At 42.2% G+C, this 27,621-nt stretch overlaps 1 protein-coding gene and 1 non-coding gene across 10 annotated transcripts in view; both read left to right on the top strand.

Moving 5' to 3' along the window:
* TBC1D30 (TBC1 domain family member 30) overlaps positions 1 to 24,372 on the top strand; it is a 91,135-nt gene extending 66,763 nt beyond the window's left edge. For 3 of the 9 annotated variants that reach the window (XM_069584725.1, XM_069584723.1, XM_069584729.1), the window contains 6 exons: positions 4,307 to 4,412; positions 14,406 to 14,518; positions 16,580 to 16,719; positions 19,766 to 19,972; positions 20,144 to 20,185; positions 23,345 to 24,372. In XM_069584725.1, coding sequence (XP_069440826.1) covers positions 4,307 to 4,412; positions 14,406 to 14,518; positions 16,580 to 16,719; positions 19,766 to 19,972; positions 20,144 to 20,185; positions 23,345 to 24,135 — 1,399 coding nt within the window. In that variant the 3' untranslated portion in view covers positions 24,136 to 24,372. The remainder of the gene's footprint in view (positions 1 to 4,306; positions 4,413 to 14,405; positions 14,519 to 16,579; positions 16,720 to 19,765; positions 19,973 to 20,143; positions 20,186 to 23,344) is intronic. The other 6 variants (XM_069584728.1, XM_069584726.1, XM_069584731.1 and 3 more) reach the window with 2 other exon arrangements.
* TRNAC-GCA (transfer RNA cysteine (anticodon GCA)) lies at positions 15,696 to 15,767 on the top strand. Its single transcript has one exon. It is a non-coding gene; the product is annotated as a tRNA-Cys (tRNA).
* Positions 24,373 to 27,621: the final 3,249 nt, after the last annotated feature.

Here is a 27,621-nt window from a genome sequence, read left to right as displayed (position 1 = left end):
TGCTATCCAACCATCTCATCCTCTGCTGCCCGCTTCTTCTCTTGCCCTCAATTTTTCCCAGCATCAGGGTCTTTTCCAATGTATTGGCTCTTCGCATCCAAAAGTATTGGAGCTTCAACTTCAGCATCAATCCTTCCAGTAAATATTCAGGGTTGGTATTTTGTGGAATGTGATAAAATTAAATGAGATAATATGTATAAAGTTATCTAGCTTGGTGCCTGGTACCTAGTCAATAGCAGAACACATGGAATTCTTCCCTTTCATCAAGAGTTAATTCCATTTGAAATCTATTACCACCAAACAGATTTCACTTACATTCTTGTCTAGTATCAGGGCTGAAAACACTAGGGTATTTTCACCCATCTCTAATGTATTATAACTATTACATTAAATATCTGCCTTTTGGGTAATGGGGGAGACATCAGGATGAAATTGTTACAGTTAACTGAAGATGCAGAAAAGTTTTTAATGTTTCTTTCCTAAAACTATTTTTAAATGACTTGAGTGGGTACCCATAGACAACACGTCAGAGAACTTATAAATCACTTCCAGTGTTTTGTTTCAGAAACCTCCAAAGTAGCCTTTTTATTGATGGGAAGTTGTTTCCTGAGAGACTTGCAGCATTTTTTAATTTTTTAAGAAAAATCGACCAACTAACAATTCAGGGATTTTTTTAAAAAAATTGTTGTTTGGAAGTGTTTTTAAATAGCACGTAGCAATCTCCTCTGCTTTTGTTTCACTGCAGATAGCTTTTCAGTGAGGCAAATAAATTCATCTGTGGGGGATTTGTTGTGACATTTACATACCTGTTTGCTTTCTTCCAATGTCAGCCCTTTTCTGCAGTCGTATATTTCCAACCTACTACCTCGTAAACTGAGCGTTGGTAGTTTCTCTATTACCAGTATCACACTCTTGCCGTTGTGATAGTTGCTGAGTAATTAAATTAGCTTATAGGATCAAAATACTACAGCTCTTGACTGTATGCTGGGTTGATTCTAGTCCCCTTTTTGTTAGTTCTTAAAAGTTATGACCAACCTAGATAGCGTATTGAAAAGCAGAGACATTACTTTGCCAACAAAGGTCTGTCTAGTCAAGGCTATGGTTTTTCCAGTAGTCATGTATGGATGTGAGAGTTGGACCGTGAAGAAAGCTGAGTGCCGAAGAATTGATGCTTTTGAACTGTGGTGTTGGAGAAGACTCTTGAGAGTCCCTTGGACTGCAAGGAGATCCAACCAGTCCATCCTAAAGGAGACCAGTCCTGGGTATTCATTGGAAGGACTGATGCTGAGACTGAAACTCCAATACTTTGGCCACCTGATGCAAAGAGTTGACTCATTGGAAAGGACTCTAATGCTGGGAGGGATTGTGGGCAGGAGGAAAAGGGGCCGACAGAGGATGAGATGGCTGGATGGCATCACCGAGTCGATGGACGTGAGTCTGAGTGAACTCCGGGAGATGGTGATGGACAGGGAGGCCTGGCGTGCTGCGATTCATGGGGTTGCAAAGAGTCAGACACGACTGAGCAACTGAACTGAATTATGGGGCAGGAAGAAAAGAGGTGGTTCTTATTTTATTCCTATCTACTCTATCCATTATCTATCAGAATTTATTAATATGGTCATCCCAGGGATGTCACACTATTGAAATAATAATAGCTACACTTAATATCTGATAGTCACAGAGTGCTTGCAATGGACAGGCATGATTCTAAGCACTGTAGATGTAAAATTAACTCATTTAATGTCACTGTCATCCTAGGAGGTAGGTTCTATTATCATCCCCATTTTACAGATGTCATCACTGAGGCACAAAGAACTTAAGGAAATTGCCCCATGTCACCCAGTTTGTAAGTGGAAAGACCTGATTTTGAATGTGGGTACCTTGGCTCTATTATCTGTGTTTCTAATAATGTGAATATACTGATAATAAATGGCTCCTGTTTATGAAGTTCAGGAATCTGTGAGTTAGACTGGTAGAATTTTAAATGTTTCAGAGTTTTTGCTCATTATAATTTCACATGTTTTGAGCATTAAGTGAAAGGAAAGGCAACCAACACACACCATAAAGGGCCTGCGGTCTTTATGTTAAGAAGATTAAACACATTATCTCATTCAATTCTCCCTATAACCCCATGAAGTAGATAGGATTATTCTCCCTGTCTTTTCAGGTGAGAAAATTGCCCCAGGAAGGCTGACCAATTAGTTCAAGGTCCCACAGCTAGTGAGTAGAGCTGGGATTTAGCCCTGGACCTTTCTGACTCTCGGGCCTGTTGTCTTCCCCACAACCTGTCTATCGGAAAAGTCCTGAACATCATGCGGATGATCTCCAGACCACGTGTACCTGAGTAACATCAGGACCTCATGCGTGCGTATCCACGGGGCCCTTCCCATCACCTTGATTCTGCAGCGTGAAATTTCCTCCTTTGCTCATACAAGGGCACTTGTGGAATGTGTAAGCTGTCGCCAGCAGCACAGTCTCAGTGGTGTCTCGTTCATGTGTCCTTTCTTCTCTGACCTGACTGCCCCCTCCCTCGTTGCCTCATGCCTGGCACAGCCCTCCATGGCCTCCCATCACACCCTACACTTGCCATGCCGCCTCTGGGGCAACCTTGCCAACGGCATGTCTGTTCCCACACTCTCTATTAAAGGCCTTTCAGTGACTCTTGTCCTGAGAGGGCTCAGCAGGCAGATGAGGCCGCTGTGATTTGTTTTCTGCACCTCTCTACCTTCAGCTTCCCTAGTGGCTCAGTGGTAAAGAACAGGAGACAAGGGTTCGATCCCTGGGTCGAGAAGATCCCCTGAAGGAGGAAATGGCAACCCACTACAGTATTCTTGCCTGGGAAATCCCATGGACTGAGGAGCCTGGCGTACTGCAGTCCATGGGGTCACAAAAGAGTTGGACACGACTAGGTGACTAAACAACACCACCACCCTCAGCTCTCTCTGGCTACCCCTGGCCGTACAGCCGCCCCCACTGTGATCTGTGGACCTACATGCATCTCCCCGGGTAGGGCCTTCTGTCTCCTGTATCCACGTGTTTGGGATGCTTTTTCCTCCTTGTCAGTCTGGAGAATATTTATCAAAACTCACCTTAAACATTACGTCTCTTCCTCACTCTCCTCCTGGCCCCCAGGATAAACTTAACCACTTTTCAATTTATGTCCACATGCTGCTTTAAATTTTTGCATCAGCACTTCAACAGTTTATTGCATTTATTTACTTACATGATTGTGGCAATATGATCTGAACAGAACTCTAGAGCCTGAAGTTTTCCCAGGATCACATTTTTTTGACTGGCTCTATGGAGATCCCCCAACCTTAGCATATGTCAAAGAGTATGTCTTATGATTGGTAAGGCAGATAGTTTTTCTGCTATGCAAAGAATGACATGATAGATAAAACAAATACCCAGGTCTCTGCTTTGGGTAATTCCTTTTTCTTCCCTCTCTAGAAGAAGAATTAAAGTTTCACCTGTCTCATAGGATGGCAGGTGACAGTCTTTATTTACCTGTTGAACCAAATGCAAGAAACAAGGTGTAACTGCTATGTTTAAAACGGATAACCAGCGAGGACCTACTATACAGCACATGGAACTCTGCTCAATGTTGTGTGGCAGCCTGGATGGGAGGAGAGTTTGAGGGAAAATGGATACATACATACATACATGGCTGGGCCCCTTCAGTGTTCACCTGAAACTATCACAACATTGTTAATCAGCTGTACCTTAATACAAAATAAGAAGTTAAAAAATATAACAGGGTGTAATCGCCAGCTAGCAGCAGTGTCCTGAGAAGGGCTGGAAAGACTTTGTGAAAATATCCTGAGGACTGATGAAATGTGCAGAGAAAGTCCTTGTGTGTTTCATCTTTCATTTCTACTGTGGTTTGGTTTTAGTCTGTCAATGGTACTGCTGTTTGCAAACTGAGAGCAACAGATTCCCTCCAGGGGGTAATTGTTCTTGGGTACCCAATTTCTTAGTTATTATTTCTGACCGGTGATGGGTGTTCAGACGTGTAGAAGGTGTCACGTGGAAGCAATAAAAATGCCACCGATGGAGCTGCGAGTCAGGAGAGCGGTATAGCAAAGAGAGGAGCTCACCCTGGAATAAGTACCGCTATGTTGACCTTCCAGTTTTTAAACTCTTTTCTCTGCCGACCACAGGCTGAGGTCTGTGGATTTTGACTTCCGTTGATTGCTAACTTGGTTGATTTGACGGCAAGGGACAGCATGTCTTGTTGTGCCTGCAGCATGTACCTGATAGCAGGGGTCTCCTAAACAATTCCTTTTTCTGTCCTTTCTTTATCTAGGCAGATAGAATGTTGTGAGACAGCAGATGAATTCTATAGCACCATGGGGCGCCTTACCCAGGAGATGCTAGAGAATGATCTTCTGGAAAGCCATGAACTCATGCAGGTGAGTGGGCAATGCCTGCCCCACTTGGCTCAGGGGACCCCAATACCTTGAGAACAAGCAGAGGAAGGAAGAAATGAATAACAGATATTTATTATGACTTTCATTAAACAATATTATATTTCAATTATGGCTCAAATAAAGCTGGAAAGTTTTTTAAAAAACCAGAAAATGCAGTACAAAAACAAACAAACGAAAAACCCCATCAGAGCACCACCCCTCTCACCAGCAAATCCCCAGGTGCTTATTCTGGATCTGATTCTTAGCCTTAAAGGGAGACTGGTGGGGAGAAATAATTATTTCTGGGAAGGAATTATTGAGGAGCAAAAGAAGATTATTCTACTTCTCATTTTGGTTTATTTGTTTTGTCCACATTTGCAACTCATGTTTTTACATAGGAATCATACATTTCAAAATCACCAACTTGAAGGGTTTTGTTACTTTCTGGCATGTTACTGTATCTCAGCATCATATTGGGCAGGTCATTAAAGATGGCAGTGAGTGTAGAAGAGATAGCAGATTTGTTAACACTGTGTCTTCCATTAGGCTCTATAACATGATCTTTTTCTCAGCCTTCTGGGCTTCTGATGACACTTTCTCTTCCAGGTTCTTCCTTCGTCCTGCAAACAACCAGCAGTGGTTCTTGTCCAGAGTTGTTGTTGGGCCTTGGTTCCTTCTTTCTCTGTGGTGCTTCCCTCTCTCTTTTCTTGGTTTCAACTTTAATGTTGATTCCATGCCTGAGGTCATATTGGTGGTTGGGGCCCAGTCAATGGGTTAGAAAACAAAGACTCAGGCCCTCATTTAGGACTTGAGAAGAGGTTTTATTTCTCTCCTCATCTCCTGGCACCTCCACCTGCTTCTTGGAACCCCTCACTTTTAGCAGAAAGCTGCCCAAGTTGTTGAGAATACTGACCACCCGGTAGAATTTCCCTGAGTATTTCTACTTTTTATTTCACCTTTTCTTTGCATTCTCGTCTCTCCTTTTTCCTTCCTGTTTGACTTAGAGCAGGAAGTACGCTATCTGCACCTGACCTCTGTGCTCTGATTCCAGCTCCTGTCACACCTCCCGAGCCATTGCTTCCTTGCTTCTTCTCTCTTGTAGAGGGAAGTGTCTTTTTTATTAAACGTTATTCTCATATTCCACATATGAGATCCTTTTCAGAGGTCCCCAATCTTTTTGGCACCAGGAACAGATTTTGTAGAAGACAAGTTTTCCACAGACCGGGGTCAGGGGAGTGGTTTCAGGATGATTCAAGATTCAAGCATGTTATTAATTATGCACTTTATTTCTAATCTCATACTGCCAGTGATCTGATGGGAGGTACTGTCTGTGGCCTGGGGTTTGGAGACTTGTGCTTGACATCCTACTGAACTGCCTGATCCACATGCCCCAGGCAGGACTCTGAGATCTCATCCCTTCTTCCTCACTCATGAAACTTCAGTGACTACTTATTACCTACAACACAGAGCATGGATTTCTCAGCTCATCACCCAGTGCTCTTGACTGTCTGGCATTTACCTCTCTTTTCAGCCATGGTTCCTGTTGTTCCCTTTTGTACCCTTGACCCAAGTCTAGGCAAGTCACACTGTCTTCCATGTTCCTGGAGCTACTGGGGGATATGCCTGCTCCACACCTTTGCTCCCTCTGTTCGGTCTCCCTCAGTCTCTTCACGTGTTTCCGGCCTGCCTCCCTGTGAAAGTGCCAGTTCATATGCTATCTCCTTCATGAAACAGTCAGCAGTCAGTTCAGTTCAGTTGCTCAGTCATGTCCAACTCTTTGTGACCCCATGGAATGCAGCACACCAGGCCTCCCTGCCCATCACTAACTCCTGGAGTTTACTCCAACTTATGTCCATTGAGTCGGTGATGCCATCCAACCATCTCATCCTCTGTCATCCCTTTCTTCTCCCACCATCAATCTTCCCCAGCATCAGGGTCTTTTCAAATGAGTCAGTTCTTCGCATCAGGTGGTTAAAGTATTGGAGTTTCAACTTCAGCCATCAGTCCAGTCTCTGACAGGCTCAACTATAAGCATCTGCTTCTTTGACTCACCACATTTTCCTTGTACCACTCTTGTGAGCCTTCATCACAGTCTACCTTGATTTGAGGGTGGATTTTATTTCCTCAGTGATATTATGAGTTCCTAGAGGACAGGGACTGTTTTCTCATAATATATAGCACTTTACTTTCTCCTAGAAAGAAGCAAGAAAGAAAATGAAGTTGCTCAGTTGTGTCTGACACTTTGGGATCCCATGGACTGTAGCCTGCCAGGGTCCTTTGTCGATGGGATTTTCCAGGCAAGAATACTGGAGTGGGTTGTCATTTCCTTCTCCGGGGGATCTTCCCGACCCAGGGATCGAACCTGGGTCTTCCGCACTGCAGGCAGACTTTTTACCATCTGAGCCACCAGGGAGATACTACCTTCTCCTAGTGCTGCATAGTAAATGTATTAGTTCATTGAGCAAATAGCCATTGAGAGTCTGCAACTAGTTTTCTGCCTTCTCTCTCTCTCTTTTCAAAAGGTATTTACTTGTGTATTTGGCTGTGCTGCGTCTCAGTTGCAGCATGTGGGAACTTCCATCTTCCTTGTGGCGTGTGGAGTATTTTAGTTGCGGCATGCAGGATCTTTAGTTGCAGCATGTGAATGCTTAGTTGCAGCATGTGTGATCTAGCTCCCTGAGCAGGAATCAAACCCAGGCCTCCTGCATTGGGAGCATGGAGTCTTAGCCACTGGACCACCAGGAAAGTCCCTCTGCCTTCTCTTTCTCAAGTGTTTGCTGAATTAAACCACATCACATGATGGCCCTCCTTCCATGGTCTCTCTCCTCTAATATAGTCTGTACTTTGCAGTCAGCAGAATCGTCATCACTTACTGCTTTGGTCTTTTTATTGTTCTTCATAAAACCTTCCCATGCTTCCTTGTTATTAACAAATAAAATGCTTCAGCCTAGTTTTCTAAGTCCTGTATTAACTTCTCCACATATTAATTGAGCGCCTCTCTCTGTCAGAAGACGTCTTTGTGGAAATTAATGTCTGGTTTTATCTCTAAAGATGAACAAGGAGTAGGTCATACTCTGTGTGTCTATGCGAGTGTGTGTGTATGCGAGTGTGTGTCTATGCGAGTGTGTGTGTATGCGAGTGTGTGTGTATGCAGGGGAGCATGCACATTGAGGGTGTGTGTGTATGTGTTGGAGACAGTGGTGCAGATCAGAGAGGCAATTCGTGGTCGACAGAGCAGCAGGAGTCAAGGCTTTGGCTGTGGCAAACATTATGGTGTGGGAAGGAAGCTGTAGGAGTTTGGTTTGCTGATTGGAAGACTGATGCTAAAGCTGGAGCTCCAATACTTTGGCCACCTGATGTGAAGAGCTGACTCACTAGAAGAGACCCTGATACTGGAAAAGATTGAGGGCAGGAGGAGAAGGGGGTGACAGAGGATGAGATGGTTGGATGGCTTCATTGACTCAGTAGACATGAGTCTGAGCAAACTCCGGAGGAGATAGTGATGGACAGGGAAGGCTGCCATGCTGCAGTCCTTGGGGTTGCAAAGAGTCGGACGTGACTGAGCACTGAACAAATGTAGGGAAGACCACAACCCATAGTAAGGAGTGTGGACTTGATCCTCCAGGTCAGTGGTTGTGAGGTTGTGCTTGCTGGAGTTCTTGGGATTCTGTTGAACCTTTGGAAAGGGGAGAAGAAGAGCTGTGGGTCTTAGAGATTTCAGGGAGAGGAGGGAAACAGTTTTAGTTGTGTCTTATGTCGACTCCAGGGGCAACCCCATGAAGGGTGGACTTGAAGGGGCCTCTGTCAGGAGGTCGGGACATGAAGAAGCAAGAATGGAACAGAAGCAATACTTAGAGGGTGAAGTTGACAGGACTTGGCCATGGAAAAGAGACATGGGGTGAGGGAGAAAGGAAGGGAGAGACAAGGACAGCCCACAGGTTTTTGGCTTAGGAAGAAGAGGGGATGTTCATGGGGGGAGACAGGTGGGTTTTCTCTCACACTGGCTGCGTTGGAGGCATTCCGTGGTTGCCCCACTCCTCACCTATCCAGAGCTGTTCCCCACTACTTCACAGCCAGGACCTATTGCACTGGCTGTAGCCATCCTCACCCTGTCCTCTGTGGGCCGTGTTCATCCCCGTGACAGGGCTTGGGGTTCCTTCCGACATCCTCTCTGTGAAAATCCTTTCTGTCTACCAGATCCTACTCAGTCTCCCCCAGCTCCTCCCACCAGGCTGTTACCTAAGCCCTTGTTAATGATCCTAATATCTCCTCCCTACTCCTTCAACACTTAAGATTGTTAGCAATTGTCACTGCTGGCTTAGTGCTCATTACAAATTATTTTATATTGTTTGATATTTTTTCAAATATGTTTGTGTTCTCTCCCTAATGAAGTAGCAGTTTGCTTAATGATAAGGGCCTCATATTACTGTGTATCCCCATAATGCCTGCTGCTGCTGCTGTTGCTACTAAGTCGCTTCAGTCGTGTCTGACTCCTTGCGACCCCATAGACGGCAGCCCACCAGGCTCCCCTGTCCCTGGGATTCTCCAGGCAAGAACACTGGAGTGGGTTGCCATTTCCTTCTCCAGTGCTGGCGTGCTGCGATTCATGGGGTCGCAAAGAGTCGGACACGACTGAGTGACTGAACTGATCTGAATGCATGAAAGTGAAAAGTGAAAGTGAAGTCGTTCAGTCGTGTCCGACTCTTCCCGACCCCTTGGACTGCAGCCTTCCATTCTCCTCTGTCCATGGGATTTTCCAGGCGAGAGTAATGGAGTGGGGTGCCATCGCCTTCTCTGCCATAATGCCTAACGTAGTGCTAGGAATCCCCCTGGCTGCTCCATGGGTACACAGAAGTATAAAACATTAGAATTTGAGTCAGTGTTTTTCAAACTTGACTGTGTCTAAGCAACATGTCAGGAGTGTATTAAAAGGCAGATATTTGGCCCATGGGTGGTGGTTATGCAAGTGGTTTGAACTAACACTTATAGAAACACTGATTTGAAAGACTCTTAAAGGCCCACTAACCTAATTCTGTCACTTAACAGAGAAGAAACTAAGACATGGAGAGTGAGCATCTTGCCATATTCTTGGGTTGTCTAGTGGCAGGCCCAGAACTGGTGGGATCCAAGTTCAACACGTGGCCTGCTGCTCCTCACCACCCAACACAGGGCTTCTACCTTATTCAAAACATGTCTTTCTAAAATCTGAAATCCCCTTTAGAAGAATGGGCAACATTTTATTTCACCTGAAGTTTAAACATTGTAAATGACAGATACATTGCACTTTGTCTTCTGGGAATTTCCTATCTTAGATTCCAGGAGAAAGAAGAGCCCCCTCTTTACTTTGCTTTACGAGAATCCTAGAAGGAAAAATGTAGACTGTGGCTTGATGGATTAGATTTCATTTTAGCAGCATTTCCTGCCGAGGAAAACATCTGGTAAAGATGAACTGAGCCTAATTTTGTACAACTTATGATTTCATGTTTTTTGTAAAACATGTCAGTGATGAAAAAGAGAAATACTATTCCTTTTCAGCAGTACCTAAATATAAAATGTCTATTTAAATGCATGTTGGTAGTTTGGGCAGTAAATAGACTGGTTGGTTTTCCTTGACATTGTAGAGTATTAAGGAAAGAAATGCTGAATGTCATTTCAAGCGCTCTCTTTCCTGTATTTACTCCTTAAGAAAACTAATTCAGTGGCTATGATCCAATTACGGTAGACCTTAAGTCTGTCAGCAAACTTGAAATGATGAAAAATAAAATCAGATGAAAAATGTGGACCACATACAAGATCTTTATTTTTGAGCTGAAGAGATGCAAAGATTCTCCCTGTTTGGTTTTCCCTATTTCTTTCAGTTCTAGGTGCCATGCGCCAAATTATCTACTGGGTTTGTTTTTCTTTTTACCATAAATCTCATCACTCTTTTATATTATTAGCAATGGCCATTTAAATAAGAGATAATGTTAGAAAAAGAGATTGGGAGAATACTGATGGAATAGTTTATATGGATTTTGCTACGCCTTTTGACAAAGTCTCTCATGGAATCTTTGAGAGAAAAGTTATAGTTTTTTTTTTCTAACTGCTCCAGGACTTTGTTGTGGCATGCAAGATTTTTTTTTTTTTAAAGTTGTGGCATGTGAACTCTTAGTTGCAGCATGTGGAATTTCGTTCTCCAACCAGGGATTGAACTGGGGCCCCGCTGCATTGGGAGCACAGAGTCTTAGAAACTAGATCACTGAGAAAATCTCTCTCTATAGTTTTATGTACAGTTATTATATTTAGAGGGCTTCCCTGGTGGCCCAACAGTAAAGAATCTGACTGCAATGCAGGAGACCCAGGTTTGATCCCTGGGTCGGAGAGATTCCCTGGAGGAAGGCATGGCAACCCACTCTAGTACTGTTGCCTAGAGAATCCCATGAACAGAGGAGCCTGGCCGGCTGTAGTCCATAGTGTTGCACACAGTCAACCGTGACTGAAGCGACTAAGCAGCAGTGGCATTATAGAAAATTTAGATACATGCAATTACTAGATGAGTTTGGAAAAACCTCACCAAAAGTGGTTGTCAGTAATTTACGGTTACCTGAGGGGAGCTTTCATGTGCCATGAGACTGTTCCTTTTTCTATCAGTGATGAAATGGAAATCACATGGATGTGAATGCTTGTCCAATAGAAGGATACTATTTGATTATTAGTGCTGTCAAAAATGAAACTGGCTGCCTTGCAAAACTGTGTGGGCCCATAACTGGAAGTGTTCAAGCAGCACCCTTATGATCAAATGTTAGAGATGCTCTAAAGGGTGCTCTTGCATGGGAGGGAGGTTGAAGCAATTATGTTTAAATTCCTTTTTAACCTTAAGATACTATTTTTGTACTATACTTTGGCTCTAAGATAATTAGTAAAATTCCTTTCTTGAAATTGGTTGTAAATCTCTGATTTACACAGTTGGGTACCTGGAGCTTCTCAGGTACCCTGAGGACTGTGGTGATATGTCATGTACCTTCATGGGATAAATATGTCTGCTGACAAGTGAGACCTTTAAGTAAGTGTGTGGATACATGCGAAATACTATAAGGACATTTCTTTCAGAAACACTGATTTATACTTTAAAGGGCTAACTAAAAGTAAATTATAGAGAAAGGAAGAGCAGGAAAAGAACATGAATCCCAATGGAGCCAGTGTTCTTTTTGGTTCAATGTCTTTAGCTGAGTGGTCCTTGAAGGAGCTTGGTAAGACCCCAGACCTTTTACTCTGGGGCAGAATGGGACAGAGTAGGGCCAGAATATACTCTTCTTTCTTTTCTTACACACTTCCTTCATGAGTCTGGGCCAAGGAGTTTTCTGATAACTTTTAATAAAATTAGCAGAAATAAAAGGTGACTCTTTAGCTAGACATCTCACTGATTGTCTCCAGTAAGACATCTTCCTTCATTTGTAGAGAATTTTGAAATTCCTAACATTAATAATTTCATCTTTTTTAATAGTGAAATTTATTTTTAATTGAAGGATATTTGCTCTACAATGTTGTATTGGTTTCTGCCAAACATCAGCATGAATCAGCCATAGGTATACCTGTTTCCATCCCTCTTGAACCTCCCTCCCAGTAATTCCATCTTTTAAACTTGAATCCTAATGATATGGGTTTGTTTACTGAGATATGATCGACATATAACATATTAGTTTCAGGTGTACAACCTAATGATTTGGTGTTTGTATATATTGTGAAATGATCACAAAAGTCCGGTCAACATCCATCACCGTGCATAATTAAGACTTTAAAAAATATTTATTCGTTTATTTTGCTGCACCAGATCTTAGTTGCAGCATGTGGTGTCTAGTTCCCTGACCATGGATCAAACCTCTACTGGCATTCTGTACTGTCAGTAAAGCAGCTTTTTGGGCACTGAACTGCTGGCAGCCTTTGTGGCATCAAAGAGAGTGTACTCTGACCATGTTATTAATGAAATCACATGAAGTATTTCAGGCATACAGAATGTATTAAAATAATATGACAAAACTTACACGCCCATGACCCAGTTTAAGAAATAAAACATTAACGACACAGGTGAACATCCTCATGTACTCCTCTCTGATCCTGCTTCTCTCGGAGGCGACCACCATCCTTCACTTTTTCATGATGAGTTTCATGCCTTCACTTTTCAGATGAAAAGGAGGCACAGAGAGGTTGGGAACCAGCATAATCTCATCTTCCGGACTAATGGGAGCCACGGGATGCCTTCTGCTTCTTTCCAGGGGGAAACAGTTCACTGTTAGTACGTTTGTGCTGCTTCTCAGCCATTTTGGTACATGGATCTTCCTGGACTTAGGATGGGGTTACATGCAGAAAAACTCAACATACACTGAAAATGTAATACACCTAACCTACCAAATGTCACAGTTCATCCTAGCCTGCTTTAAACATGCTCAGGACACTTATGTTAATCTATGCTTGGGCTATATCATCTGACATGAAGCCTATTTTATAATGGAAAGTTGAATAACCCATATAATTTATTGAATGCTGAACTACAAGTGAAAAACAGAACAGTTGTCTGGGTCCAGAATGGTTGTAAATGTATTATTTGTTTCCCCTCGTGATCACTTGGCGGATGGGGAGCTTGATTGCCTAGTATCATGAGAGAGGATCTATGGCACATTGTAAGCCCAGGAAAAGATCCAAATTCAGAATTCACAGAAGGGTTTCTACTGAATGCATATCACTTTTGCACCACCATAAAGAGGAAAAATCATTTAAGTTGAACTCTTGTGAGTCAGCGACTGTCTGTAATCAAGTATGCATGAGATAAGGTGATTTAGAGAGGACTTTTGTGGTCTTGATATACTTTGTAACTTTGCACAGTAAGCAATGGAGAATCAAAGGAATTGTAGCCAGCACTTCTGTGTTTGGAGTCTTAGGATGTTACACTAAGGTATAAGTGGATACCACGAAGTTTGGGGACAGTCAGATGTGCTGGCTGTTTAGAATCGAGATTTCAGTGGACTGTTCCATTGGTGGCTCTGAGCTGTGGGGTGAGACTGCAGTGCTAGGAAGCCCCTTTTAGAGCCTTCCTTTTTCTTCCTGTGCAGAGATGAGACATTTCCCAAACCTTCTGAATTGAAGAATACTACTTTAAAATATTTTCCTTGAGAAATGTCATCAGGACATTGAATGGCTTCCTGGAAGAAATGAAAGTTCATGTGACTAATATGCATCTTCTGATGAATAAGAGCCCAAAAGACTGAAGAAATATGTTTGGAGCAGTTAAGTTTTTATCAAATTAAGAGAACAAACAAGATGATTTTCTTCTCACTGGTAGAATGATAGATCATCTTAAAATTCTGGAGGAAGCACAGGTGCTTTTCTCATTTTTATTTATAGATTTTTTAACAGCCTATGCTTTACACCCCTGTCATTTCCTTCTTTTTTTTTTTCCTTTAAAAATAACAGTTAACAATTTTCGCCTAGAACTCATTCACAGACATTTGAAAAGGTGGTATCTTTGGAGGAAGCTTGCAGGCGATCATGAGCTCGTCCCCCAGATTTAACTTTATCTGGAAGGCTGACATTTAATGTCTATAAAAATCATCAAGGAAAGCTTTGGAAAATGAGCAGTACATATAAAGAAGATTGATGGGTTCTCTGGGAAAGAAGTAATAGGGAGCTATGGATTTCTGAATTAACCCATCTATCAAAGGAGCAGGGGGGTATCAGACTGTCCCCATTTTTCCTGCTCCACCCCTACCCTGTGTTCACCAGTTGAGTGCCAGGTTGCAGCTGGATTGATTTGAGGACTCACTGTTGTTTCATTTTTTAATTTTTAAAAAATTCTTCTGTCTTTCTCTAAGACAATATCAAGTGGACTCTCTCCATCAGCTGGGTAAGGAGCAGTCTCTACCTCTTCACACCCAAATCATAGAACTTTCATGTCTTCACAGGATTGATAAAGTTATTTAAGACCACAATTTCAGACATGGTGTTTTTGTTCTTGTTTTCCAGACTGTTTATTCTATGGCTCCATTCCCATTTCCACAACTGGCAGAGTTAAGGGAAAAATACACTTACAACATTACACCATTCCCTGCCACAGTTAAGCCCACCTCAGTTTCTGGGTAAGGTCTTTTTTTTTCCCCTTGTTATTTTCATGATGAAAGACTTAATATTTTGTTATTTATATTTATTAAACCTCAGAAATACATTCAAAATAGCTTAGTGCTTAAAATCTGAAAATCTCTTTCCCAAAGGTTTTGATTTAAATCCAGGAGGAAGATTTTTGAAAGTGTTACTTTTCGAAGAAGGTTGGGGCATAAACTGAAATGGTATTTAGCAACCCTACAACTTATTTAAAAATATCAAATAATAAAAATTTCAGTAATTTAAAAAGTGTAGAATTGGTGTCTGAAGAGACAGATGAGCTAATTTAAAATACTGTGGTGACCAGAAATTGACAAATATATGTACATAGGAATTTATATTATGAAATGTACGTCACAGTGAAAAGATATACTATTTAGTAAGTGGTTCTGGGCCTATGAGACTCAATCTGGAAAGAAATAAAATAGGAATCATTACTTTATACCACACATCAGGATAAATTCCATATAGATGAGAGAGTTAAATGGAAAAAAATGAAATAATAAAATAAGCAGCAGAAAATATGGAAGGATGTCTTTACTTCTTTGTAATTGGGAAGGTGTTAATAACTGACTCAAAATTTAAAAAATAAAGGAAATAATTAAGCACTTTAAAAATAATTTTCTGCTTGACTAAAAATAATTTTCTGCTTGACTAAAACCAAACAGAGCCAAAAAAAAAAAAACAAACAACTCCATAAGCAGACAAAAAATACTTATGGAAAAATATTTGTAACTGATTTCTCTTGTGTATAAAATTCTTAGAAGTCCATAAGAAAATGACCACGCAACTGAAAATGATGAAAGGAGGGGAATAGGCAGTTTACATAAAAGGCAGCATCACTTAGACTCGGGGAAATGCAAAGTGAGATTGTGAGATTAAAGTGAGATTGAGATTCTGTTTTTTCACCTATCAGATTGACAAAACTTTAAAAGGTCGGTGTGCTCTCTGTCGATAAGGCTATAGGGAAACAGACACTCTTAGACTTTGCTGATGAGAGGTTAATTACCATAGGATTTGGGGCAGGCAATTTGACAGTATTTCCCCAGATTTTAATGCACATATCCTTTGATCCAGCAATTCTACCTTTCTGATTTATCCCACAAATATATTTGTACACATGCAAAACACAGTGTGTATAAGGTTATTTGGACTTCCTTGGTGGCTCAGATGGTAAAGCATCTGCCTGCAATGCAGGAGACCTGGGTTCGATCCCTGGCTTGGGAAGATCCCCTGGAGGAGGGAATGGCAACCCACTCCAGTATTCTTGCCTGGAGAATTCCATGTCCTGAGAGGAGCCTGGCGGGCTACAGTGCATGGGGTTGCAAAGAGTTGGACACGACTGAATGACTAACATATAAGGTTATTAACTGCAGTGATGTTTGTAATAGGATAATATTGGAAACCACTCAAACGTGCATCATTAATAGCCTAGTCCGCAACATGGGCTATATAGATACAGTACAGTACATGCGTACATGTGATTATGTATTCATGCAGTACAGTGCAGCCGTTAGGAAGATGAGGAAGAAGCTCTGTGTGTGAATACAGAGACTCTTTTTTAAGTTAAATAAAAGCAAGGTGCAGAAGAGTGTACTCATATGTAGTATGCTAATACTTATGAAAAAGAGGAGAAAAATAAGACTAGTCATATTTGCTTATTTACCTGATAACAAAGCAGAAGAATACATCAGAAATGAGTAACAGTGATCGCCTATGGGAATTAGGTGAGGCAAGAACCAGGCAGAAGTTGGACAAGGATGGGAGATGGACTTTATATTGGGTTGGCCAAAAGGTTTGGGTTTTCCTGTAACATCTTGCAGAAAAACCAAATGAACTTTTTGACTAACCTAATATATGTATATATATATATATAATAACTATATAGATATATTAAAATGTGTATTATAAATATAATTATATAAATGTGTTATATAAATTATAGCATATATGTATGTCATTTAAATCATGTAGGTATGTTACTTAAAGGTAATACTGCTATTTTTTTGAATATTGCTATTTCTTTTATGTTTTCCAAGACGACATAGTAAGGTCAGAGACAGCGATGAAGAGAATGACCCAGATGATGAAGATGTTATTGCTAATGCAGTGGGGTGTCTTGGACCTTTCAGTGGACTCCTGGCACCTGAACTGCAGAAGTACCAGAAGCAAGTTAAAGGTAAAGAGGAGGCCTCTGTTAGATAATCACAGTGTGTTGGTTCACTATCAGTTCAGTTCAGTTCAGTTCAGTCGCTCAGTCGTGTCTGACTCTTTGCGACCCCATGAATCACAGCACGCCAGGCCTCCCTGTCCATCACCATCTCCCGGAGTTCACTCAGACTCATGTCCATTGAGTCTGTGATGCCATCCCATCCTCGGTCGTCCCCTTCTACTGCCCCCAATCCCTCCCAGCATCAGAGTCTTTTCCAATGAGTCAACTCTTCGCATGAGGTGACCAAAGTACTGGAGTTTCAGCTTCAGCACCATTCCCTCCAAAGAAATCCCAGGGTTGATCTCCTTTAAGATGGACTGGTTGGATCTCCTTGCAGGCCAAGGGACTCTCAAGAGTCTTCTCCAACACCACAGATCAAAAGCATCAATTCTTCGGCGCTCAGCCTTCTTCGCACTATAGGCAGGGTATTATTATTGTGGCCTATTGTTTCCTGAACTGATTACCACTGTTAAAGATCTTCATTAGAAGTATCTTCTCTGTTACTTTATCATTTAAGAGGATCTCTCTGTTGTGTGTCACATACATCATACATATTTCTTTTTCTTTATGATTAGTTTTGCTTTCCACTCACCTGATTCAACTTTGTGTGCTCAGTTCCTTAGCACAGGGCCAGATGCATAATAGATGCTTACTATATTCTGTCTGAGTATGATTGGATTCATTATAGACTGACTTCTTTTCCACTATAGAAATATTCTCTAAAGCCAAAACATGGTAGCCTCTATTTGAATTTCAGTGACCAGAAACACATTATCTCATAGGACATTCCGCTAAATTCCTCTGCTTAGTCCAGGGTCTCTAGATTTGAAAAGATAACTTCCACTTACCAGTTCTGATCATCAATAGTTCTTCTGTTCAGAGCAAAACAGAACAAGTCTTCTCCCTCTTCCGCTGGATGTCTCTTGGATCTTGAGACCAGTCCTCATATCCCCTAGAGCTTTCTCCATGGTCCAAGTTCAGAATTTCTTAAAGATATGTCTTCCAGAACTTTTAATTTTCTATAAATTCACCTCTAAATGTCCTGCAGTTTGGTAGTATTCTTCTTAAAAATGGTACTCTAAATTGAATGCCATGCTATGTTTGTTTTTTCCTTGCAGAGAACAAACTTCCTGTGGAAGTCTGGACATTATCCATGCAGTGAACTCTTTTGAAGCAGTTTGTTGTTCTCCCACTATGATCTTTCCTATCTTTCCTATCTTGGGTGACAGTTCTTCCCTTAGGACATTTCATTCTGCCTTTTCTAGTTTGAAGACCATTTTCTTTGCTGGAAGAGTACAGAAACAAAAGATGTCAGGCACCTCTGCATTCTCTCTGCCATCTGCTAGCTTTATACTGCCATTTCAAAGTCATGAGCTATTTTCTCATTTTTGTTCTTCATGCTTTTTTTGTTTGTTCATTTTGTTGTTGGTGAAAACAACAACATGGTCATGGTAGTTTTAACCCTGAGCATGTTTTATATTTTAACCTGCTTAATGTTCAGTTCATGTCATTTTGTGTGTGTGTTCTTGGTATGTACTCCTTCGTCATCTTTTGAACTGACTTAAAAAAGAATCTGAACTCAACCAGGGTTCTTCTGATTTTGTAATGTCTTCTTCCTTCTCTTTTGTTGCTTGAGTTTTAGCTTTTGGTTTCTAGCCATGGGATCAATATGTATTATAACTCTAATATTTTGAATCTAACATTATAATGTATTATTAACTCTAACATTTTTATAGTCTGGGTCTATGTTCCATTTTTCTACCCTGTTATTTTTTCTGTGCAACTGTGTACTCTGGTTTGACATGATAACTTTCTCCTAAATTTCATCATTAGTCTTTGTGTTACTTTAGTTTAGATTAGCAGATCTCCTTTTAATTTTCTTCTCCTTAGAGAAGTATTTTCAATAAAAATATCAGATATTCAGTCTTTATCTGAATAACACTTTCAGCAGATGTTAGAATACTTAAAATCCCCTAATAATCTTTGTTTTTAAAGCTTGTCCCCAGGCTGGTTTTATATACTGTGTTAGAAAAATCTTAATTTATCCCCTTTTGCCTATGTGACATGGGAGTGTATTCTCACACAGTATTCATTTCTGTTTCTTGGCTTCCTGGGTGACTCAGTGGTAAAGAATCTGCCTGCAATGTGGGAGACCCAGTTTCGATCCCTGGGTCAGGAAGATCCCCTGGAGAAGGAAATGGCAACCCACTCTAGTATTCTTGCCTGGGAAATCTCATGGACAGAGGAGCCTGGCAGGCTATAGTATATGGGGTTGTAAAGAATCAGATACGACTGAGTGACTAACACTTTTCATTTTCATACTTGGATGTAATCTCAAATTTAAGGGATAAATCTAGTTGTTGGTGTCACAGGAGCAGAAACCACATCAGATATAACAAACGTAATAGAGAGTCAGGAAATGCTTATTAAATGAATAAAAACATTAATTTCTAGTGATACTGTAAAGTCTTGATAATCTTGTCTTGCTATTGTTAACTAAGGGAAAAACTCATTTTTCCTCATGCCTGACTAAATCCTGCAAATGGTCGATCCCTTGTAAATTCTCGTGCAGTTATATGGAAATCTGTACCCTGACTTTCGACCTTGTAAATTCTCGTGCCGTTATATGGAAATCTGTACCCTGACTTTAGACAGCTAGAGTTGTATTTTTCTAAGGGGAGTTTAGAAAATGGCAGTGATTTTTATCTGGAAACAGCTGACCTTATGTCCATATAATGATCAAAGTGGTAATAAAGTCAAACAATGAACCCACACAGCTCATTTCAGATTACAGTTAGGCTAATAAGAAAATGCGGAAGTATTTTCAGAACCAAATAAAAATAAGTACTAGACACATTCTAGTGTACCTGGATTTTTTCTGTGGTTCAGAAAAATTCAGAAAATTTCCTGGAGGTTAAGATACTACCCTGGGTTATATAGTGTCATCAATTCCCACTTAGTTCTGTTCTCCTCCAGTGACACCGTCTCCTTGGCTCTCTTCCCTGGAATACAGAATCAAATGGGGACCAGAGTCTGAGATCCAATAACATTGCAGAGCTGAGTCCAGGAGCGATCAATTCCTGCCGAAGTGAATACCATGCAGCTTTTAACAGTATGATGATGGAACGCATGACCACAGATATCAATGCACTGAAGCGGCAATATTCTCGGATTAAAAAGAAGCAGCAGCAGCAGGTTCATCAGGTGTATATCAGGGCAGGTAATGTACTTCTTTGAGTTAATTTCAGCTGTGTCTCAACTTGTGCAAGTCGACACAAGTATTTCTAGGATGGCCTGGGAATTACTGCTCACTCTGGCTTAGCACCCACCAACACAGCTGGCAGGAGACAACAGCATCTTTACCTTTTCACGTTTAATTTTATCTTATCAGGCTCTAAAGAAGAAAAAGGTCCCAAGGACCAGGCAGCTGATGGTATTGAACACCTCTTTGCTCTCTTTGCTTTTGGAGAAGGGTTTACAAATGATGAGAATGTTGCAAAGCCATGCAATCCTTGGATCGGAGACATTTTGGAGCTCTTACTTCTTAAGCTCCAGGCATTTGGAAGTGGAATTTAGTCATCTGTGTACTAGTAAATTAAGCTATTCTTCAGTCATTTAGATAGTAATATAACAGTTATGATCAGAGGAAAAGGAAAAAGCCATTTCTGTGCCTGGCTGATGGGTTAGCAGTGTCTTGGGCGTCTGCTGAGAAGAACACAATTTTACTGTAGTTGGAGTTGCTCTTTTCCAAGGATTGTTAAGCTTCTTTTTTTCTTTAAATTCCCCGAATCCCAATGAACAGTCTATTTTATTGTTTAATATATGCTGATTTGGGAATTGGTTTGTCTTATTCTAAGTGAAATCCTAATGAAAATGATGCCAGTCCGGGGTTAACCATGGTATTAATTTGACGTTTTTAAGAGACTGGTGAGCTTGTGACTGCCTTGCACAAAAACTGAATTTACCTTTTACTTGTTGGGAAGAAGCAGGCAACTTCTTGAAGATTCTTACTTTATCCTGAATCATTATAAAAATCTACCACACAAAAAACTAAAAACTATAACACTTTAATTTTCAAAGCAGTGGCACATACATGTCCTTATTTGTCCTTAAATCTACAAGGAAAGCAAGAACAGATGTTTTCATATCCTTGTGAAAAATAAGGAAATGGTAATTCAGGAAGGCTTAGCAGTTGTCTGGGATTATATAGCTATCTTGAGTGGTCAGGCCAGGGCTGTAACCCCCACGTTTTGATTCTTTATATAGTTCTGTTTGAACCACTTTCAAAAGCTTTGGGTGGGATGTTGAACAGTTGCCTTTGGGTACTAAATCAGCCCACTGTTTGTACTCTCGTCTGTGCTGATGTACAGACATACTGTGTGTATAGACATATGGTCTATAGGTCAAATTCTGCTCAATGTCTGTTTCTATAAATACAGTTTTATTGGAACACAGGCATGCCCATTTGTCTGCATATTGTCTATGATGGCTTTCACACTTCAGTAGCAAAAATATTTATAGTCTGGTCCTTTATAGGAAAAGTTTGCTGACCCCTACTCTAGGTCATGGTTTTTGTGGTTATTTTTAGAGAAATATTGGTGCTCAAGGGCAAAGTTCAAGAACATTGCTTCTCAGACTTTAGTGTGAATATGCATTGCTTGGGGATATGTTAAAATGAAGAATCTGCTTCCCGTAGCTGTGGGGTGGGGCTAAGATTATGCATATCCAATAAGCCTCTAGGTGATGCCACTGCTGCTGGGTGAGGATTGCACATTGAGTAGAAAGGTTTTGGAGATGGTATAGGTTAGGATTAGCAGTACAGGTGGGGAGAGTGAAATTCAGCTAGAGGCAAAAGTTCCCAGCTTCTGGGATGTCCCTGGTGGTCCAGTGTTTTACACTGCCAAGTCAGGGGCCACAGGTTTGATCCCTGGTCGGGGAACTAAGATCTCACATGCTGCGTGGCATGAGCAAAACAAACAAAAATCGTCACCTTCTGAGATTTAAAGAAAGGTGGTGAGGATGGTGATTGAGGTTAGGTTAGGTTAGCTTTCTAGGTTAGGGAGGACAGGAAGTTAAGCATTTTAGTCCTAATAGATCCTGTTTTTATGAAGAAATTGGAGAAAAAGTTGTTTGCTTGGGAGTAAGTTGAAGGTTGTGTAGGAGCTTCAAGAAAGGAATGAAGATTTAGATTGAACACTGAAAGCAATGGGAGAGGGAAAGAACGTTTGTTAAGTGCAAGTGAGGACCTAAAAAAATGGGCAGTTATGAATTTAAGGAATATCAACCCACATACCTGTGTGAATCCCCCATTCCCCTCACCACTACCCCCGGCAGCTCTTAGCTCCCACTTTGGAAAAAAGAACGTGAATTGTGGCTCTAGAGTGGAGTTTTGTCAGGCACGTGCGGTACAGCCACAGGGATGCTGAACCGTGGTTATTGATGAGGTGTGGTCCAAGGGATCAGCCATGCACCTAGCAGGGTGGTGGTGGTGGTGTAAGGGGGCCGAAGAGACAGTGAGAGATTATGAGAAGCCTGGGGCATCAGGGAATGAAGTCTGTGTGGTTCATTACCATGAATAGTTACATCCAAGGTCTGCGAGCTAGAAGAGTCAACGGGAAGAATAGGAGAGTCCAATATTTTTTTTTCATGTGAGGCAGATCCAGCTGATGTTTAGGAAGGAACTGGACAGGTTGAGGCCATGACGTAACTCAGGGAGGTAAGAGGACACAGAGTGAAGGGGAGACAGGTGTCCAAGTTTCACTGGAGACTGGCCTGTGACCAGAGGTGGAGAGATGAGAGCAGCTGAGAAGCATAGAGGGAGGACGACGACCACCACATGACCTGGGTGATGTGAAGGAAGGCTGCTCACAAAGGTGGTCTTTTCCTGCCACTTCTGCCTACAGCTCTTGTCCCCTTGAGTGTGCAGACTTCATTGAAAACAGGGGCTTGGTCATAGCCACAGGAGGAAGACAGTACTACTGTTAATAGTGTCTTCCAGGAGAACCCAATTTTGGGTGCTTTCCTGGTTTCAGTTTGCTTTTAGAGTCTGTTGAGGACACAGGAGTGGACCTGGGACCAGGCACTTGAGGCCTGTGATGTCACTGCGTTTTTACCACCTCCTTATCACTTCTCTCATTCTGCTGTCTCTCACTTAATAACATGCAGGGTGTGGTTTTCCCACCTCTCAGATGCTGACAGCTGGTAATCCATACGGTCATAGTGTGTGACTTATTATTTAAAAAAAAATTTTTTTCCCCTAAAGATTTCCTAGATGTATAACCTGGGAGGTTGCTTCTCAGAAGCAAAGCTCTCTGTAGAAAGCATTAGAGAGCCTGGACTCTAACTGGTAATAAGGGGTCAGAGTCTGTTCCCTTTGTGTCCTCAGCCCCTCCTCTCCTCTGTATGAAGGGAGGGAATCTGTACCCCAGGCTCAAGGACTGAATTCAGTTTCTGCTGCCTTCAGTTACATGACTCTGCCCTTACCGGGGAAATATGTGGGCAGCGGGCGGGGACAGCCTGTCTTGACTCCTCTTCCAAGATGGATGTTTTTCTCTGTGGTACCTTTCACACGACCTTTCAACCTTTCTTTCAGACAAAGGGCCGGTGACCAGCATTCTCCCGTCTCAGGTAAACAGCTCTCCAGTTATAAACCACCTTCTTTTAGGCAAGAAGATGAAAATGTCAAACAGAGCCGCCAAGAACGCTGTCATCCACATCCCTGGGCACACAGGAGGCAAAATATCACCCGTCCCCTATGAAGACCTTAGGACCAAGCTCAATTCTCCATGGCGAACCCACATCCGTGTCCACAAAAAGAACATGGCCAGGACCAAGAGCCAGCTGGGCTGCGGGGATATGGTCGGGCTGATAGAAGAGCAGAGCGAGGGCTCCAAGACTCACACCCTGGGGGCGGCCAAGGCATCTCCCTCCAACTGTGTCGGGACAGCTCGAGGCGAAAGCGGCTGCTCCGACGGCAGCACAGGCAGGACCATCGAAGGGCGGTCTCCGGAGCCAGTGTTTGCAGATGCAGAGGCCGATGTGTCTGAGGTCCAGGTGAAGATAGAAGCGTTGGAACTGACCCCAAGGGATGCTGCTGCTGAACCTGAGCCCAGGGTACCTCCACCCAGCCAGCGACACATCCCGGAGCCACCTGATGCCCCGGGAGGAAACAAGGTCCCCGGCAAGGCTTCCCAAGGTGGTAGCCACCCGAAGACCCCCATCTTTAGCCCCTTTCCCAGCGTCAAGCCACTGCGGAAGTCCACCGCCGCCAGGAATTTGGGATTATATGGCCCGACAGAAAGAACCCCAACCGTGCACTTCCCTCACATGAGCAGGAGCTTTAGCAAGACCAGCAGTGGCAACAGCAGCACTAAGAAACGGTGACCTTCTCTCAGAAATTATCCACATTCACCTCTTCCCGGTGGCAGGAGGGTTCCAGCCGGATGGATGGCTCCAGATGAGCTACCGTTGTCCACTGAGAGTGAATCCAGAGGTTCAGAGATGAGCAGCAGTCCTTAAAAAATGGGAATTGGAAATTGTATAATTGGCGCTAGAATCGGGATGTCTTCTGATTACGGATACAGTGGGTTCTTGTGGCAAAATAAATATTGTGGTTTTAAAGTGTTTGCCCAACTTTTCCTTGTGAGCTGTTTAGAAAAGACTTTGTATCTAGACTGTTAACTCTTCTTCCTTCCCTCCTGTTCTGAGGGCCTTCAGGGTCCTAGTGGCACCCCCCAAAACTTCCAGTTCTCTGGGTGTTATTAATACTCAAGCATGCACACACTAGCTGGCTAGAACAGAAACTGCAAAAAGAAAGTTAGTTTCTTAGTTGCAAAAAAAAAAAAAAAACCTTCCCAATTTCCCTCTTCATGCCCTATTTAGGGCAGCAGGGAAATGTTTGTATGTGTGAGTTTTCCTTCAGTAGTTTCGGCCAGTCTCAAAACTGGTTTTTATTCTTGTGCTGAAGTTCAGGAGAAAAATCTAGACAGCCTTTCCTTCACTTTCTGTTTCTACCTGCAAAATGAAGAAAACCCTCATCTGTTGAAATGTAGGTTCATCACCAACTTGAAGATCTTATGCAGGGGTCCCAAAGGGAATATGCATTAAGCAACTGCCCCGAACAGCTTGCTGATTCCACTAAGCTTTCCCCAAGCTCCATGTTCTTCTCCTAAGGAGAGTGTAGGTCCTCAGTGGTGGGATCTCTGATGGGCTCTACACAGAGCTTGTCTGGCACCCTCCACCACGCAGCTCATTTACTGACCAGCTCTCCACTACAGATGCAGGAAGCCTCTGCTCAAAAGCCAGAACATAGTACCTGCAATTCTGTTAGTTGAATTTTGTGCTTTTTTGGGGAGGTTGGAGTTCTTTGTTACTTGAACACTGCCTTTTCCTGGAGAAGGCCCCAGTACTTTCTAGCTCTCTCTCACCCCTTCCTCCTCAGAGATAGCACCTGTTATCTCCACTATGCAGATGGGAACCCTGAGTCACCCAGAGGTGAATAACCCTTCAGATACTCCAGGTAAATACTCTCGGTACTCAGTGTGACTCAGCCACGTTTCCTCCAGTGCAATAGGCGGGTTTCATGCTCTTTGTACACAGATGTGTTGGCTACCTAGGTTCTAGAAACCAAGACTTGGAAGCCATTCACTGCACTCCCTCCTGACTCAAAGAACCTTTCGCCAGATGCTATCATGGCATTTTGTAAAACCAGCTCTGACCTGCTTATCTGAAAAGGTAGTTTATTAAAAAAAACAACCAAACACTTCATGCAGCTGTCATTTTGGCTGGACAGAAGGCTCACTCCACAACCCCCTTTCCCCACCATCTTTAGAGACAGACTCAGCATTTTTATCCTCATCCCTGGAAGACCTCGACCAGGCTGGCAGGCATTTTGATGATGCAGACAATTGACCTAATTGGAGGATTGCTAATTCTGAAACCAAAACTATAGTTTAAGAAAGGATTTTTTTTTCCCTATGGAGAGGCACTAATTTTTAGAATAAAATAGAGAATGTGATTGTGTGGGCTTTTTTTGAACAGAAAACATGAGAATGATATATACAATGAGAAGAGTTATCCTTTTTGTGGTATTTTTACCCCTTAAAGAATTGAAGATGGAAAATCTGAGTAATAAGTTATTGCAGTTTGGGTCTTGAATTTGGTGCTTTCCAAAGTTAGCACGCATCTTCTTAAAGAGCAGCCACACCCACAACCTGTGTCTTGGGAAGAGTGTAGGTGGAGAGTCGGGATTACTTTGCATAAGAGACCATGTTTTCCAAAGTTAAGCCAGAGACACGATTTCCTTCCATCTGCTCAGCCTTTCAGATGAGAATGATTCCACCTTGTATTCTTTTCTCCTCCCCAGTCCCAAGTGAGTCAGAATAGTCCTGTCCCCTGGAGGGATGTCTGATTTGAACAGAGGATTGTTTTTCCTCTCTTGAGTTAGCTTCCAGCTCCCCGAGGGCTCTGAGTCTGGGGAGGTGGGTAATGAGGTAGAGGGTACTCAGTTCCTAGGCTTGTGCCATCGCTGTCTGCTACCTATCTTAGGGTTTGTAACATATATTGTTCCAGTTTCTTGCAGTTGGTCTTCCTGAGGAAAGGGTGGATGTGATGGCATGCAGCTGGGGATAAGTATTTATTGATGAAGAGTAAACTACTGAAAGGGTAATAGTCTTTTGAGGTAAGAATGATGACAGCAGGATTTCAAAACCCGACAAATTCCTGTTCAAGCACTCTGTCCTGTTAAAGTGCATGCATTGTACCATGTAATCACCATGTGAATCGGTCAGTTTGTGAGCTTTGCCTACTTTAGAAAACAAAGAATCTGCAGTAGCCTGTAGCACACAGCATGTACAAAGACCAGTGTGGACTTTCATCTTCCTTTGTCTTGGACACTGTATGCCAGGACCAGAAGTACTTACCAAGTAGCGGTTTCTTTATTTGTAGGTATGTCTGTACCCTGTCAGCACTATTCTGGGAGTCAATTTATGTCTCTGCACTTCAGTCCTCTTACAAAAGCCTCCAGCTAATCTAAACCTAGTTTGTAATGTCAACAATGGGGCTGTAACTGTTTGGAATATTGTATTCCCTCTTTTTGTCTCTCTTGTTCTGAAGAACTGTACCGATCACAAAAATATATGCATAAAGATTCTCATTGTTGTAGCTATTGTGGCGTTGTTTATCTGAGTGCCTGCATAGCATGCTGTGTGACTTCTCTCATCCTCTTCTCTTTTCCTGCCGACTTCCCCCCAGCCTCCCCTCTGCCTTTGTTCATGTGAACCAAGGGAGCAGCCCAATAAACTCCAGTGACCCCAGGTTAACCGCTAGGTTGCAAGGTGGCCTGTGATCTGCCAGGAACTTGGCAGAATGCTGGGTTCCTGAATATGAGTAAGAGAGTTTGCTCAAGAATGTGCGTACGTGTGTGTGAATGTATGCATAGAAAATGAATCTATAGAGCTTTCATTTCTCTTTGTTTTACTAAAACAGAGCAGTAGTTTAGCTTCCCGGTCTTATGGAATCTAGATGAACAGAGAACTGTGGTCAAGTGTACAGCTGCTGCCATCTCCCCTCATAAAATCTCCCTTGACTCTTTCTGAGCTACTTGTTTTGTTTTGTTTTTTGCTACATACAGCCATCATCTGAGGCAGCATTTTAAATACACTATGTTTCCTTATTAGAAACATGACACGTGTATTAAGAAAATTTGGAAAGCAGAGCACAAGGGACCATTGGTGTTCTGGAATGGGTCTCTCCGCTGTTTTTTTATGTTTGCGTGTATACACACACCACTGTCTACTAAAAGGTGTGTTGAGAACACTAGCTGAAGCTTTGTTTTTAGCAAATGCTCTTCTACAGCAGCATTTCATTGAC

Source organism: Ovis canadensis, chromosome 3 (genome assembly GCF_042477335.2).
Source record: "Ovis canadensis isolate MfBH-ARS-UI-01 breed Bighorn chromosome 3, ARS-UI_OviCan_v2, whole genome shotgun sequence".
NCBI lineage: Eukaryota > Metazoa > Chordata > Mammalia > Artiodactyla > Bovidae > Ovis > Ovis canadensis.
This window is presented reverse-complemented; position numbering and strand designations above follow the sequence as displayed.